The sequence below is a fragment of the Electrophorus electricus genome, chromosome 6 (genome assembly GCF_013358815.1).
Source record: "Electrophorus electricus isolate fEleEle1 chromosome 6, fEleEle1.pri, whole genome shotgun sequence".
In the NCBI taxonomy this organism is placed as follows: Eukaryota; Metazoa; Chordata; class Actinopteri; order Gymnotiformes; family Gymnotidae; genus Electrophorus; species Electrophorus electricus.
In genome coordinates, this window is record NC_049540.1 from 17420044 (window position 1) to 17436945 (window position 16902).

Consider the following 16902-nt stretch of genomic DNA (forward strand, 5'->3'; position numbering starts at 1 on the left):
GTCTACTCAAGGCAGGCCCAAGACAAGGGCCCAAGACAAGTACTTTTTATACTATAACATACAATATAACTAACATTTAGACAAGGTAAAATCAACTCTTGGTATGTTCATATATACATATAAACTTATTTTTTGCAATTTGCAGAATATAAATCTTCAATTACTTTTTTAAATTTATCTGATGCTGAAGTTACCAAAAAGATAGAACAATTTCAAAGTTAAAACAATGTTAGAATTATATACTTGAAACAACTGATATTTACATGCTGATTGTTCACAAGCTTAAGCAAGAAATACTGTGTCAGTGTGATTATAGGCCAAACAACATCAATAGACAACAGACCCAAAGATACTGGCTTTAAGGACCATGTGACTGCATCATGTAATAGTTTTTGTAATTCGTCAGATCAGCAGGCCCAGGAGTGGAGGCTTTGAGCTCCTTAGAGCTCTGTGGCTGAGATTCGACTCCCCGAACTAGCCTTGGCACTTCTTGTCCTCCTCAAAGAGCCATGAAGTTGTCATTCTGTGAACTAGCCTTGGAAACACCGCCAAGCGTCTGAGAGCCTAAGTCACCCTGCTTGCTATCAGATGAGTCTTGTGACCCTAAGAGTTTCCTCTTAGACCTGCAAATGGAAAAATATAATAGGAAAATTACAAATTGCAAATCACTGCAGAAGCATAATTGTTTATGAACTTACTGACTTACCTGTGAATTATGGTGAACAAGTCTCTGTTGTGTGAGATGCATTCTTGTTAGAAAAACCTCATCCTCTTCACCCCCCGGCCCTCTTCATATGTTTCATCCTCTGTTGGAGAAAAATAAATGAGATGTCTTTGATTTTAAGGTAGCTATCTAAGACCTCAAAAATAGATGCTAACAGAGCTATGTATTCCAAAGCCATTTCACTACTGCATATCTCTTACCAGGTATGTCTGGTTGTTCTCTTTCACTGCTATGTGCATAAGAAGGAATGAGCCCATAGACCGTGACATGGTATTCCTTTTGAGAGCTTCTGGGCTTGGAGTAATCAGAGGCTGACTGGGCATGCTTATCCAAATTCTCCAGTGCAGATGTGCTATCATAAGGTAAGTAGACCATATCAGGTCTCTTTGCAACTGGGGGACCTGGTGCTTGTCTCTTCTTCTGTGCTTTACTTGGGTTGGAATCAGTTGCAGTGTTGAAGGCATGTACATTTGAGTCCCCTGTACTGCATAAAGACTGTGGTCGACTGGTTTCCTTCATGTGCTCTGACTGACAGTCAGCATGCAGCTGTACTTCTTGATGCACATTGTCAATACTGGCCTTAGATGGAGATGGGGAAACAGCATTGGACTTAACTTTATTAACTGTTGAATAAATGATATCCTGTCCACTGGTAGTGGGCCCTTGATGATCCACTCCAGAAGTCGTGCCCAAATTGGACCTTGCCACTGCACCAGGAAGTCGTTTGGACACAGGTGGCTTTGGTGCTACAGGGGGTTTCGATTTTGGACTCAATTGAGCATTCTCAGAGCTTCCATCCCTTTCGTTCTCTTCCTCAATGACACCGGAGATGGTGCCTGCTGCATTGTCCAGGTCTGAGCTGCTGATTGAACGCAAGCGCACATTGTTCAGGTCTTCTTGAGTCACTACAGGCATAATCATCATGCTGTTGCTCAGCCTTTGCTTAGGTCTTGAGGCATCTGAGTAGCGCCGGTTCACTTTCGGCTGGGCAGGGGATGGTTCTGGATTAGAGATAGTTGATTGCACCATGGGTAACTGCAGAGATAGTCTTGACCTACAGTTTCTTCCCCGCTGTCCAGCACTGGAAGGTTTAGGGCGCATCCTGCAACCCAGTGGTGATGATCCTGTTATAATCGAGATTGGCTGAGTGGGTGTATCACACTGGCTTGAGTAACCACTAGATGGGGAGGCAGACCCAGGTGGTTTGGTAGGGGAGGTGATGGAGGGCTGAGATGGAGAAGAGCGAGAGGACGATGGGGAGTTGTTGCAGTCTGAGTTGCAAGAAACTGTTGTGGCTTCTTTCACAGGGGTTCCTCCAGAGAAGCCTGAAGTATTCTTGCATGGTTCACTAGACCTGAGCTCTTTGAGTGGTCTGTGAGTGGAGATGGCCTGACTCACTGGCACCTTTGCTGATGCTTCAACAGGGAGAGTGGACAGCTTAGAATCGCCAGCTTCGGCCTTAGGTATGGGGATAAGGTCTGGAAGGAGCATAACATTCTGATCGTCATTGGGGATGTAGAGACTCTGTGTTCTACGCTCTGGTTTCAAACTTGCCAGCCTGTGCAGTGACACCGTGCGCAGAGGCGGGGCTGGTTTCTTCTTGGCCTTTTTCAGTACTATGCTCCGCGCCCTGGACCGAGGCACCGCATCGGGAAGGTGATCGCCTCTTCTCGTGGACGTGCTGTCACTGCCACTGTCCTCCGAGCTGCTGCTGGGATATGACAGGGCGTAGCTTTCACACCGTCGCCGCGTCACAGCTGGGTTGGCGGTGAGGGCCGTGGACAGGGACAGTGATCGTCTGTGGGGTTCAACAGCACTGGAAGGCCTGCTTCGGCGTTCCTTCTCTGTGGTGCCTTTCCCAGCCCGTTCTTTATCCCTCCTCCTAATGACAGCAGAGCCAGTTGGCGGGGACTGCTGATGCGGCTCCTCTGGATCTTGGAACTGCGGAGGAGGCTTGATCACATCAGGTGCTGAAAGGTACGAGTTCAAGGAGTCATCCCATTCTGATGAAAAAGTTGAAACGTTTGGACCTTTCCAAGTCTGCGTTGGACAAAACAGGGCTGTGTTCTCCATATTTATACAGGACACTGAAGAAGCTATGTAAGGGCACGTCTTAGGGATTTGTCTCAAAACCAAATCTTTATTGAATGCAGAAGCATCCCATCATTACCTTGGAATTACTCTTCAGTGCACTGGGAGAAATGCACAACCTGCAGCAATAAAAAGAATTGCTCATTTCAGAGAAGTATGATGTAATACAAATAAGGCAAACGTTTAATCTGAGCTATTGAAACCTTAAGTGCCAGAGTGTAATTGGTGCTTGAAGAACCAAGGGATGAGATCATTTTTTCAGTCATTTTGAGACAAAGAGAGGGAGAATAAAAAAAGGAAACAAGTGAGAAAATATCAGCCTATCTGCATCTTTGTTTGGCCCACGAGTGGGTGTTCACCATGGCAACAGTTACCTGTTCATCCATACACAGCGCGAGAGCAGAACCAAAAGGAATCTCAACTGCAGCTATACAATCTCTGCTTATAGAACTAGAGACTCTGTAGTGCTCTATGTGAATTGTGGATGTTCATATTGTGTATAGTACCAAAAGCCAGATAGCGAGAGGAATATTGCAGAATCATAAAGGACAAAAACAAAAACTACTCCAAAGTTTCATGTAGAAGCTCAGTTCATTATATAAGGGATAATATATCCCTTAACAATTGGCTCGATGAGTTCACATTAAGAGAAACAATGGGGTGTCAGAACTCTTGAATCATATCTGGGCCAAAATTACCTTTTGATACTTTTGATAAATGCATCTGAATTACACCCCCACATCTGTCCTAACCATTGTGATAGGAAAAAATATGTTGACATTTTGAATTTCTGGATCCCCATGGCTCTGTTACTAAAGTATTTTTACTGTGGTTTGGGAATCTTGCATTATTGCTCCCATTCATACACATAATCTCAACTACATAACACCTGTAGTACTGTCTCAAACAGACAAAACACCTCATCACAAGGAAGATTACAGACATATCACAGACCCAGAGGTTACCCCCTACACACTTTAGCTGGCATCTAACTCTCCAACATCATTTAGGTTAAATCACACAACCTCAATTCCATATAGCAAGGACAAAGACAATACCTGTGTTACCCCCAATAATAATACTATACACAATACAAAATAGGTTCTAAACCTAATTGCTTGAAAGTTTATTAAATGATACCAATGAAACTGTAATTGTATAACATTTCATATTGCAAACTCTATGAGGTAAATAAATAAAGAGTAGATCTACAACAAATACATCTAAACCAAGTGCATCAGCCAATACACCAGCATCCCTGTAGATGTTGCAGTGAGCTATGACATAAGGATGTGTTGGGGACACTTGCTAGTTCTGTTGACTAAATGTTTTTGCTACATCCAAGCAGAATGAATGTTGATATCTGTATTTTGCAAAAATGACCCCCAAACTGGAGCAAGGCTTTGTTCAAAACCATGCATTAGGAATGAAAACGTGAACATGTATGTTCACCCGTGAACATTCATATACTGCGTCTCTTTGTACTTGTCAATTATTGCATTTTGCAGATCAAAATCTGTGGATGCAAATATTTTATGAAAAGACCCAAGCCCATTAGAGTCTGAATACATGAAACAAGCAATAATTAAATTCATGAAACTCTGCTACTGCTAGAATAATAACAACAATGACAACAGCTCACAAATATTTTTACTCAAATGTATTTACTTGTGCATCCAGTAAAATAGATGATGCTACTGGATTACAGAATTACAGCATGAACATACAGAGCATTTTAAATGACAACAGAACAGATACTTCAACCATGCCAATGTCTGCAACACATATGATTCTAAGATATTATATCTGAACAGAAACAACAGTGCATAAGGAAAGGCAGCAACGGCACGACCCCAAAACATACCGACAGTGATTCTCATTACATAAGCATATATGAAGAACAACCAGAGAACGAAAGCCACAAGTTGAATTGTCATTCAGGGGTCACCTGCCCAAAATGAGCAAGATTGTTGTAAACAGCATATGCATGACATGCATGACATCACCTAGACATTTAGTGTGATGAGGGAAATGTCTCCCAAGATTTGGAAATTAGCAAAAGCCTGAACCCCCTCTTCTGAGCCCCTGTCCTCCCGTTACCTACCTTTGAGATGGCTCTGGAAACTGAGCTGTGTTTTCTGATGCAGATTCCACTTGCTGCCTCTCTCTCTTTCTCTCTCTCTCTCTCTCTCTCTCTCTCTCTCTCTCTCTCGCTCTCTCTCTCTCTCTCTTTTTCTCTCTGTCTCTGTCTCTGCCTCTGCCTCTGCCTCTTGCTGGCTTACTGATATGGCCCAATGCATTCACATGCTGTTACCATGACGATAGGAAGTGGGCTGCTCACTTCCTCTCTGAGTTCAAGTTCGTGAGGAAAGAGAGAGAGCGAGAGAGAGCGAGCGAGAGAGAGAGAGAGAGAGAGAGAAGAGACATTACATAAATACAAAATCCTCAGAGACCGTAAATTCACTGTGCTTCTTGTCAGAAACAGCAATGTATCAGACCAGAATACGGACTCCTCTGTGCAAGCTCACCTGTTTCAGTCATACCATTCAAATATGAGTGGCACCAACTGAGGTGCATGCTATTCAGGACAACTGTGCCAAAATGCATAGCAACAGAATTGAACTCAAGGGACCAATGTTACATTTAAGCCCAAATCCAGTGCTTTCAGTGAGAAGAGAGCTAGGTTACATTAAATTAATAGCCATCTAAATTCTCCTTGTATATTCTGCTTGCACAGTTATTTTAATGACCCAATATTCTTATCAAATGGGGTAGTGTTTGCATAATATTACAGATGACTCAAAATAATTGGGCAATTTTTTAAGTGTAGGGTGTAAATCATAGCTTTGATTAGCACAGCTACATCTAATATATAAGTTTGCAACACAATAACATGTTACATGTTCAGTGCAGACTTTAATATAGTGCAGTGTAATGGGCCATTAGTGTTGGACTGCAATAAAAGTTCCTCATGCATCGCAGATGTTCCATCACAAGCAAGTGGGAGCGTGAGATACTGAGAAAACACCCCACTAATGAAACAAAGAAGGACCAAGGAGAGATGAGACAGAGGGAGGGAGAATGGGAGACAAGGGAAAAGACAGAGAGAGAGAGAGGGAGAGGTACCAAGCAAGAAAGAGAGACAGATAGAAAGAGAGACAGATAGACATAGAGAGAAGGAGACAGAGAGAGAGATGAAACCAAGTCCATTCAGTTCCAATAAAGAGGTGTTTACCACCGTTCTGCAATTTTGACCACTACTTCTTCACCAGAGAGGCGGTAGGGTGTGAAATGTATTATCGTGATGCATTACACAATAGAGTTACATAAGCCATCCATCTGATAGGAGGGCAAAAAAGTTTAGCTGGGAATGTTCAGTGAGGCGTATCTGCAGTCAGCAGTAGTCAGCCCAGGAGCCAAGGCAGAGATTCTCAAGGATGATAGCTTATTAGCATTAAAAGATACCATGAGATGAGCTAATTTATGATAATCATGGCCTTATGCAGAGATGACTAACCCAGACTGGAAACAACAGATTCAGTTGAGGTTGCGCTTTCCCTGCACACCACCATCCATGTTGAATTCTGTTTTTTCTCACTCGGTTAACCATGTTGGTCAAAAAATTACTCACATTCTCTAACGAACCAGCATAACCTGTGAAACACTAAAACAACTTGCAAAACTACTCATCCTCTCTGGAAATGATCTTCTTCGATCAACTCAATAAATACATGCTGCAAAACTACAGAACTCATTCAAACAGTAATAAGCAGCAGTTCAACAGAATTCCTGTAATTCCTTCAGAAATCCTGAAGCATTCACAAGCAAAAAAATTAACTACATGTGTAGACGCAGATCCCACTTGTGTTTGGTTCTAAAGCACTTTGGGTATTTCTTACTACTGTACAATCCTAAAGGACACCTATTGTAATCTACCATGACTTACTACAATTACAGTTACAGATGGTCCAACAAAGTGAAACACGAGAATGAGAAAACACACCTTTGGTGTAAGTACAGTCATTTTATTGGGCTTCATGCAATATAGTACTGTAATACAAGTGAATACTCAAACACAAAATATCAAGCTAAAAATATTGTAACATGATAGAAAATACAAGACTATGATTTGCCATTTGCTTTACTCTGCCTGATCTACCCTGTCCCTGGTATTGGGCCACCTGTGTTCATCAACATCTCAAAGAATATTTTCCCTGAGAAGTTTTTTTTCCCCTGGGAATATAATAAGAAACATTTGCAGGCATCCTGATCCTGCTCTGGCAGTCTGATTATGTCAGTGACCTACATGTCTCAATCATAGTCTCTAAAAGTGACTTTTGGTCATAGGGATGGTGATCATATATTTTCTCCTGGCAGAAAATAATTCCTCAGTAAGATTGAAGACTGGGTAATATGGACTTGTGTGGATGAGCCCTAAACCTGTCATTCACTCCAGATGGAATGGAGCATTGCCCATATGACTGAATAACGTTGGCTGTTGACCAGTAGAAGTCTATTGATTGGTTTAGAGTTAGATTTGCAGGCAATAGATAAAAGTTGCAAGTTGGACCCAAATTGAGGAGGTGTTTTAGGACTGCAGCTACTGTGTTATGGTTTGCTTGTTGAGACAGCTTCATGTGATTTTTTTTTTGTGTTCCTAAAAAATTACTAAAATATTTGTTGTTTTGCTTACACACTTACACCTACAGTGCTGAATTGAGTTGACAGAGTGTGTCTGTTCGTGCATGCATGAATGCGTTCATTTGTGTGTGTGTGTGTGTGTGTGTGTGTGTGTGTGTGTGTGTGTGTGTGTGTGTGTGTGTGTGTGTGTGTGTGTGTGTGTGTGTGTGTGTGTGCGCCTATGAGTGCACTTGTCTCTCTGTCACCCCAGTTACAACCCATCTTTCACCCTGTCCCATAAGCATGGGCCCATAACTGAAACTCACACCACTCCTCACAATGTCACCACCCAAACCACAAACACAGTCCCTCCCTGCAAAATGGGAAGTGCAAGCCTTCAAGCTTTCCTTGACAGGAAACACAAGACAAATATTTGCATACAGATTAGAGTGGGCCAAGTTCACCCACCATGCGAAATGCCACCCAGCATGACCTGGGGTGTACTACAGATGTGGCTTGTGCGGCAGGGAGCCAGAAACAGTTGACATCCAGAATATACTGCCGGGCATCAGAAACATAATGACGGGCATCTGGCCACATGTCAGATAGAAAAGCGATGAGCTCTCTTTATAAAATAAAAGCTTATTACAGTGGTGCTCATTACAGTGGTGCTCACTGAACAATGAGCACACTGTAATAAGATATATTATTTAATTCTACTCTGTTTGTATAAAGCCCTATTAATTGCCACTGTGTATGCAAAATGTTGCACAAATAAACTTGTCTTGCCTTACCATTTGTATATATATTTGTCAGGTAATGCATGCGTCACCACATGAAGAAGGACATTAACTCTGAAGCAAGTAAATCAAAATGACAAATGAAGTAACACAGGTATGTCATATTAGGTGGAAGGTCAACTAACAGGATGTCATCTAAAAAAGGAAGTCTGACCATTGGCACTTTTGACATGATAATGGAACTGTTCCAAACCAACAGCTTTCCAAATAAATTATCATCTGAAGTGCAGGTGGACATAAGAAACCTTCCTCCTAAAACATTCATCACCAACTGATAAACATGGGAGAGGATCTGTAGTTGTGCTGATCATGTGGTGAGTGCTCAGCATGGGTGCAGCCTATAAAGGGCAAAGAACACATAGTGTAAACATTGTTTCCTCTTTATGTTTCCCTACAACTTAACGATGCCCCATAAACAGGAATAAATAGATTCCAGAATAGATTCCTAAATACCAAGGTGTCAAATGCCTTCCATGGTATTTCCAATCTCCAACTGTAAATCCCATTGGATGTTCTGATTGAGTGATGTTCTGGGAGCACACACTGAAATATTTTTACCACCTTCATCCTTTTAAAAGACTTTTTGTCTTGAAGTATAATTTAATATTCCCCTATATACAGTAGAGGACTATATATAGTATGTCATTTGTGCGTATATATACATTTGACACTAAAGGCAAATAGTGGCTTTATTTATTTGTACTCAGCATTAAAATGTATTAGCATTAACATGAGTTCTGTACTACAGTACACTGTATTTAACATGAAGCATTTAGTTAACGTACAGAATGTCATCTTTAATTCGAGGGTATTTAGATCTAAACCATTAATCTCTCATTTTATCTGAGATTAGTTTTATTTAAATCGTATAACTGGATTATAATGAAGCCAAATAAGGCTTAATCGCAAACGATTGTGGGGTTTCTAACATTATTATTATTATTATTATTATTATTATTATTATTATTATTATTATTATTATTATTAATCGCATTTATATAGCGTTTTTCTCAAACCCAATGACACTCAGACAGAATTAACAGGGATTAATGTGAATTTGTTAAGAACATTGTTGCACAACTAGGTAATCTTACCACAAAATGTCATCATAACCGCTTGGTAAACGCGTCAAACCGGCAACGCCTCGTTGGGAAGTGTGCAACGTCGAACAAAGACGCTAGATCTCTTGTAGTAAATTGAGCGAATGCACATTCATCAGAATTCGCCCTTTAATATCGATTGTTGTTAAGACATTCATGAGAATAGTCGCCTTCGTTCCGTTGTGTTTGTTCAAGCAGTCAACAGCGCTTGCTAACCCTGGTTTATTTTGAGGACAGGTTTTCTTGTAAGGCGACACTTTTAGTTGACAGACAAGGGATGACAGTCATTCTGACCAGGCAAGTGTTCACGTTAGACGTACATATGGAGCCCGAGGCGTCTGATACTGGGATTAATATTAAATAAGACACACCTTTGTATACGCACAAATTACGTAATTTAATGTATGTTTAATTTATATCAAGTTTTCAGATTTACACGTTTGGAAAGTATTGTGAGAATATTTTGAAAGGGCGTGTTGCATTCAAGGCTTTCGTGATTAAATCAAAAATAATCTTTGGCTGCATAAGGAGTGAGAACGTGTTTCATGCAAAACAACGACTCAGTAACAGGCATTTTGGGTGCTAAATGTCAATGTAATGAATGCTGAATTAATTCAATTAGCCATGTAAATTATGAGCCTAACTGAACTCCCTCAGATGTGAATTCATTTACTGATGGCCAACCAAAGCCTCTCTATGGTCATGACATCAGACAATGCTTCGGTCGGAACAATTGTATCAAGTCTGAGGACATATTGCCGGGATCATTTGGATGAAGAATACTGACTGGTCAGTTACATTTGCTGAAGTCAACCCGTGCGCGAAATGTCAACAAGAGTCAAAGTCCTCGGTAATGACATCGCCAAATTAGCTCTGTAGACAGTGCTGCCACGTAGTGTCCGTGTGCGTAAACTAATCAGGACCATGGTCAGCGCCGCGCCATCTACCGTCTAAAACGCCAAAAGAATACATGGACCATCGCATCTATTCAGCTTTTGGTTTGTTTGATTGATTATATTTATTGGGGGGTGGGGGTAATATTAAATTAACATGTCAAATCTTACAATTACTAACAGATATAACACGACTTGCAAGACATTTACATTTCAAGACTTGATAATAATTAATAATTTGATGCACAACCTACACCAGGATGGTTGAGGTTATGCTTTTCTAGTGATACATTTGACTAAACAGGCTTCGCTCAACCTTTAATTGTGTAATTACTAAAACGTTTTGCAACCGTACAAACTTCATGAAGTTTCTACGGTTGCAAAACGTTTTAGTAATCACACAGTTAAAGCTAGTATTGCAATGTTTTAATCTAATCCAAGAATCTTCAGAAGGCTGTGGGCCTACACCATCGTAATAAGAGGAGCTCCAAGTATAGTCACAAACAACTGTATGCGCCTATTCCAAAACAGCCCACTCGGGCAGACGTAGTCTCCATAGCGTTTTTTATTCAAGGAATCCAGGCAATGTTGTCTTTCTCAGCTCCCCGTACAAATTCTCCAAGGCTGCTGACGACCACAGCCTCTGAATCACAGCCCGAACCAAGAATGAAGGGAGCGCTTGACGTCAGTTGTGAGACTCATCCCCTGGACCAATCGCACACAAACAACCAGACGCCGCTGTCTGTGAATTGCCAATGTTATTAGTGGAATGACAACCCAAGGCTAATCGCGCCCCCGGTAAGAAACTAAGACGAATTGATGACACGGGAGAAGAAACAAAAGCAACCAAACGAGTTCGTCTCCGCCACTTCTCCGAATTCCTCCCCAAAGTACCTTGCTACATGATGCACGGTGCTTTCTTGTACGAGACCATCTTTTCTTCACTTGAAGGAAGAGAGATGGAGACTCCCGCGGACCTTCTGGTTGGTGGCAATTTTTGTCTGAACATATGTCTTAATTTTTTAACGATTCAAATAAACTAGGCGGGCCGTCTTTTCATCGCATTAATTTCGGAAGAGCATTAATAACTAATTTTTATTTTAAAGTGGAGGGAGACGGTTTAATGTATCTCTGTATGAACAACTAGCCCTCTTTTTTTCCAAGGGAGGAGGAAGAGGCTGTGGACCAAAATGGAACGTTTCTATTAATAGCATTTTAACCCCCATTCACGTAGGCGTGTGCCGCTTTATCCCTAAGCGCTTCGCACGAATCTATTCAGTTTACTACGATAAATTATGACTGTTCCCACTTATAAATGGCTGCAGGATTTTTAGTTGATTTCTTTCAGATTTCCGTTCATATGCTTTTATATTTAGGACGCAAATAATCCAAGACCAGTGCTGCACAAAGCATGTGCCATTTATATATAGACGGGTCGCAATGCTAACAAGAGTTTGCGTTGAAGGCTACGCCTCTGTTGGAGGTGTGATGTAGGGAGTTTTTTTTTCCACTCTCATCTCTTTCATGACCCCCCTCCCCCCTCTGTTGGTCCTCCTCACTGCTCCTCTTCTTTATCTCCTGGCAGTGATTCATCCTCATGCCGCAGCAATGAGTAACTCTCTCCAGAACACCTCTTCCTCACTCTCGGCCGGGCAGGAGGGCAGGAACGCGTCCCCCACTCCAGCCTGGGAACTGCGGCCCATCCCTGTTAACCCGTGGGATGTGGCACTGTGTGTCGCGGGCACGCTGGTGTCATGTGAGAATGCGGTGGTGATCGCCCTGATCGTCTACACGCCCACGCTCCGTGCCCCCGTGTTTGCCCTTATCGGGAGCCTGGCGCTGGCTGACCTGCTCGCCGGCCTGGGCCTCATCCTTAACTTCGTGGTGACGTACCTGATCAACGCGGGCTTCGTCACGCTGCTGTCGGCTGGCCTTCTCATCACCGCCTTCTCCGCCTCTGTACTCAGCGTGCTGGCCATCACGGTGGACCGCTACCTGTCGCTCTACAATGCGCTCACCTACCACACAGAGCGCACAGTGACCTTCACCTATGTCACACTGGTGCTGATGTGGCTGATCAGTGCCACCCTGGGCTCACTGCCTGTACTGGGCTGGAACTGCCTGGGGGACGAGGCCACTTGTAGTGTTTGCCGGCCAGTGAACAAGAACAACGCCGCCGCGCTGGCCGTCTCCTTCCTGCTCATCTTCGCGCTCATCTTGCAGCTGTACCTCCAGATCTGCAAGATCGCCTTCCGGCACGCGCAGCAGATCGCTGTGCAGCACCAGTTCATGGCTACCTCGCACGCGTCTTCCACCACCAAAGGGGTGTCCACGCTCTCTGCCATCCTGGGCACATTTGCACTCTGCTGGGTCCCCTTCGCTATGTACTCCCTGGTGGCGGACACGCACTACCCGGCGGTCTACACTTACGCCACCGCCCTCCCAGCCATTTGCAACTCCATCATAAACCCCATCATATATGCCTTCAGGAACCCAGATATTCAGCGGTCGCTGAGGGTGGCCTGCTGCGGGTGCATGCCGCACAGCTTCACCCTGCGGCCCAGGACACCGAGCGACGTGTGATGTTCCCTGAGGGCGAATTAAGCCCGCGGCAGTAACTGCAGATCTTAAAGCACATAAATGGATCCGCATATTGTATTCTATGTGTGTGTGGGAGTCACTGTCTGCGATATTTGGGTGTAATAGTTTTAAATCATGTAACAATGTGCCAATACGTATAGTTTGTGTTTAGTGTTTTTTGTAATGTCGTTTGACTGTATTTCAGATGCTTCAAGTTAAATATTAAGAACCAGCCCATCCAAAGTGAGATGGTAAATAGTATATGTGTAAGGAGCAAAAATAAATGTAGCGTGAATCCTTTTTTGGCCCGTTGCCTTTTAGCACTGAGATGCCTACAGGCTTTCCAGGCTGCCAACGAAAACTGATGGTCATGAATGTTAACTTCAATGCTGGCAATACCTATGAAATATTTGTATATTCACAACTAGTAACTCAGGCTGAGAGACACGCTTGTAAGCTTGAAATGCTGCCAGCACTGGATAGTGCCTGCTGGATGAGTCCTTAGGCATATTTCAGCACCACAGACAGTGAACGTCATTTCTGCAACTGCGCATGGCATAGCACCATTCATAAATGATATGGAAAAGGGGAGACCATGCATGCATGTACAAAGTCCTGGTTCTCAAAGAATATTACAGCTTTTTCTCCAAAGTTTCCACTAGAGTGCATTTAGGTAGAGTATTATGCTATTCCGTTGTGGCATGACACTCTGTATTGCTGTGGTTAGCAATGCGCGTGTTCCTGGCATATGTATATCAGTACAATACCGATATAGCTTAAATTTTCAGTCAGACAGTGTGCTATTTATATTCATATTCAAAACTGCTTAGTTGGACACGTTTGAGGTTCAATCAGTCAAGCTTGGTAGGATAGTTTTTGCATCTCTTGGTTGTAATTGTTGGGGCACTGTCTTTATGTTGAAAACATATTAGAAGGTGACTGTTTTTCTGTAACTTAGACCCATAGATTCACCTTTTTTAAAGCAGAATCGACTGAACGCGAGTTACGTCAAATGATGTCAGTCGGACAGAGTTGGAGAGCAGTGGGAATCTGATTCATTTTGCCTTACATGTTCTTAATGGCAATAATGCACCATACTGTGTCTATGAATCATGAGTAATAACATTCTTTTATAAGCCTATTGGAGGCAAATAACACTGCTGTATGCTTGCCATCACATTTGTGATAAGTAGACTGCTAGCCTATAAGGCCAGTGTCACAGAACATGTGCAGAACTATCATACTCAGTACTGTGCACTGCAAATGGATCTTGTGGTGTATTCTTGAGTTTGTGTGGGAACGTTGTTTGCATCATCTCTTTGTTTTGGACTCATTCTGCAAATATGTGGGTAGATCGGCCAAAGAGCTAATTTCAAAAATCTCAATCATGGGATGTGAATTGTGGAAATCAGACTATTTCTAATATTTTCTCTGTCATAAGATATCAACATGTTTGAATGTATGGTGCCAAGATTTTTTTTCAGTTGAGCAACTGTGCTGGTCTCTACCATGATTGATTTTGTAAGACACATTCTCAGTTGCATCTTGGTTAAAGTCAAATATTTGTCCAAAATATTAACATAGAACTATATTTTTGTACAGTCTTTAGAATGCTTGATACCATGCAATATTGCTGATTACCTGGGTGTTTATCTAATGTTGGCCTTTTATGGTCCATATTTGAACTGTGTTACCAAGATGGGTTTTGACATGTAAGTACTTAATGATTATTTCTATAAATATCACATTGCTCACCTGCCTTTGTGTTCTTCTACTGCTTTCTGTGGTTAATGTGGGCAAATGCTTATGTTGTGCTAGGAACCCAAGAGAAATGTATTACTCCCCCTTCACCTCTTCTGTTACTCATAGAACATGATGCCAAAGTGGAAAGATCCTGTTGATCGTTTCCTGTGACTTCTACTTCCACTACGAACACGCTCATAATGCAGCTGTAAAGCTTTCGTTAATGGTTTTGAGGATCTTCGTGAAGCCAAGTAAACAGGTAGTGTCCATTCTGTTGTTTGTCAGCTGAGTGCCCAGCGCTCCAGAGGGGCCCTGTGGGGAGCTGGCCGAGGCAGCGAGGGCCAGATGGAGCCTCTCTGATGGAGGGCGAGCGTGACGTCATGACCAGGGAGGGGACCTGTTGACATAAAATAGATTCTACACAGCCCTCTCTGTCTCTCACTCTCTCTCTCTCTTCTGTTGTTCTCCAATGTCCTCCTTCTAGCAATTGATTCATATCTTAATATATTTCAAGCTCACTGTGGCTGTCCATGGCCAGATGGCGTGGCAGTGATACCTTTTAGTCAACCAATTAAATATGCCTAAATCTGGCATTACTCTAAACAAGAATGTGATGTATTTCAACAGACCTTTTATCCCCTAGAATGTAGTGCTTGCTTTAAGGGTAAACCTTGTTAACAGAAATGGCTTGACCTTTGGAGTGGAACAAAATGACAGCTTGGGAGTATTGGGATGGAGTCACCAGGCCATGTTGTCTGTTTACATGATGTAGGGAATTTATAATATCTTTGTTTGTTTTGAACTGATCTTGGAACGATCTCTATACAAGAGTTGATTTTTTATGACAAGTATTGTTCTTGTAGAAATACAGCCTAAGAGCTCAGCTGGATCTTTGGAAACTGGTCAGTTTAGATGAAAGTTGAAAGTCCCTGATTCTGTTTTGTAACTATGACTGTACAGCTCATTATTTAATATGAATCCTGGACTCTGTGACTAACAGATGAACAGATGAAGATGAAGAAGCAAGTGTATGAGTGGTCAGGTCACATCAGTGACGACAAACTGTTTCTTCCATTTTATTAACTATTCATACATGCATATTCATCTATATTTTTTCTGTGTGATAGTTTTTTTTTTTTTACGTAGATACCCAAATTCATCTTACAAGCAGCGTTACAAAAATCTATACAACAATAAATTGTAAAACACATCAATACTATAATTAGAAAGTACATACTGTCATGACAGTTTACAATAGACCATGTGTGTATTTTCAACAGCCTGGGTGATCTTCTCACCTGTGTGATATACTGAAGATATGTTTAGGTTAAGATGTTTAAAGATACTTATATAAACCAGACAGCACAAAAAAAAATTAGATCTCTGTTTCTGTCTCTCTCTCACACACACACACACTCTCATCTCATGCACACACAAATAAACACAGAAACACACATAGACATATACTTCGGTCTGCCCTATATAAAACTCTGTTTCATGTGGCCATCCTTGAGCACTACCACTACAGGAAGAAAAAAACAAAATCTCAATAATGTTGAGTCCTCCAAATTCAACCATATTAATAATTGTTTAAAAAATTTAAACAAACAAGGATTTCACTCACTGTAAGTTAGGGTATCCATATTTATCACAACACTGTCCACAATTGAACAAAGTGACAAATTAAATATTCGATCATTAAGAATTGTGGGAAATACAAGCAAACAACTGCTACCATGTAATCTATTTTCAGTAAGCAGCTTTCAGTATGGATGTAGCCTTCTGTAGTATAATCTGTATTCAGCTTTGATTGTCCATACTGTACTCAGTGCATGACACCAGAAGCAGACAAGAGATGAATTCACACTGGAAGCAGGACTGTGGCATGCTTCATTACATAAAATCAATACAAGCGCACTGCCAGATGGATGGGTTTTTAAGTAAATAAATTGTATATGTATTTTAATATATTTGTAATCTTCAGAACAAGTATTTAAAAAAAACAACCTAATCAAAACCACACAACAAATACCTTTTCAATAAAGAGTTTCTTGGCAATTTTGAACAACTTTGAAAAGAACGCATACATGTTTGTAAGCTGTTTTTTATATGTACTGTATGGTACATTTCTGTGCTTACTGCCAATGCAAACCTCATCAGCCTAAAACAGTGACATCTGGGTCTCCAGTCCCTCAACCGCACATGTCCAGTCCTTCATGCCTGTCTCTTTTTTTCCCTCCATTTCACTTTCTTCATGCCCCTCCCCCTTTATTGCACTCACACCCACCCCAAGCTCTCCTACTTAACATATACTTAGCATATACTCTCACTTTCCCACCCTTTTTCCTTTT

At 41.8% G+C, this 16902-nt stretch overlaps 2 protein-coding genes across 4 annotated transcripts; one reads left to right on the top strand and one right to left on the bottom strand.

Annotated features, from left to right (window-relative positions):
• Positions 1 to 657: 657 nt before the first annotated feature.
• On the bottom strand, positions 658 to 5014 carry si:ch73-362m14.2 (NHS-like protein 2). The gene is made up of 3 exons (XM_035526815.1): positions 4920 to 5014; positions 925 to 2934; positions 658 to 806 (listed from the first exon to the last, which is right to left on the bottom strand). Exons 2-3 carry the CDS (start codon positions 2795 to 2797, stop codon positions 754 to 756), a joined length of 1926 nt encoding a protein of 641 aa, XP_035382708.1. The 5' UTR covers positions 2798 to 2934; positions 4920 to 5014; the 3' UTR covers positions 658 to 753.
• Positions 5015 to 9425: 4411 nt separating this feature from the next.
• Positions 9426 to 14559, top strand: LOC113582619 (G-protein coupled receptor 12). Of its 3 annotated transcripts, XM_027018489.2 has the most exons (3): positions 9426 to 10333; positions 10830 to 11211; positions 11814 to 14559. In XM_027018489.2, the coding sequence occupies exon 3, from the start codon at positions 11837 to 11839 to the stop codon at positions 12809 to 12811; it is 975 nt and encodes a 324-aa protein (XP_026874290.1). In that variant the 5' UTR covers positions 9426 to 10333; positions 10830 to 11211; positions 11814 to 11836; the 3' UTR covers positions 12812 to 14559. The 3 variants fall into 3 exon arrangements, with proteins under 3 accessions (XP_026874290.1, XP_026874282.1, XP_035382709.1); XM_027018481.2 differs by lacking the exon at positions 10830 to 11211; XM_035526816.1 differs by lacking the exon at positions 9426 to 10333 and having other exon boundaries at positions 10637 to 11211.
• The last annotated feature ends 2343 nt before the right edge of the window (positions 14560 to 16902 follow it).

Excerpts from the sequence above, each read along its gene's own strand:
- si:ch73-362m14.2 (XM_035526815.1), bottom strand. The coding sequence starts at position 2,797 with ATGGAGAACACAGCCCTGTTTTGTCCAACGCAGACTTGGAAAGGTCCA. Across the intron at positions 807-924 it reads AGAACAACCAGACATACCTG|AGGATGAAACATATGAAGAG; the intron begins GTAAGAGATATG and ends TTTCTCCAACAG.
- LOC113582619 (XM_027018481.2), top strand. The coding sequence starts at position 10,306 with ATGGACCATCGCATCTATTCAGCTTTTG. Across the intron at positions 10,334-11,813 it reads TCGCATCTATTCAGCTTTTG|TGATTCATCCTCATGCCGCA; the intron begins GTTTGTTTGATT and ends ATCTCCTGGCAG.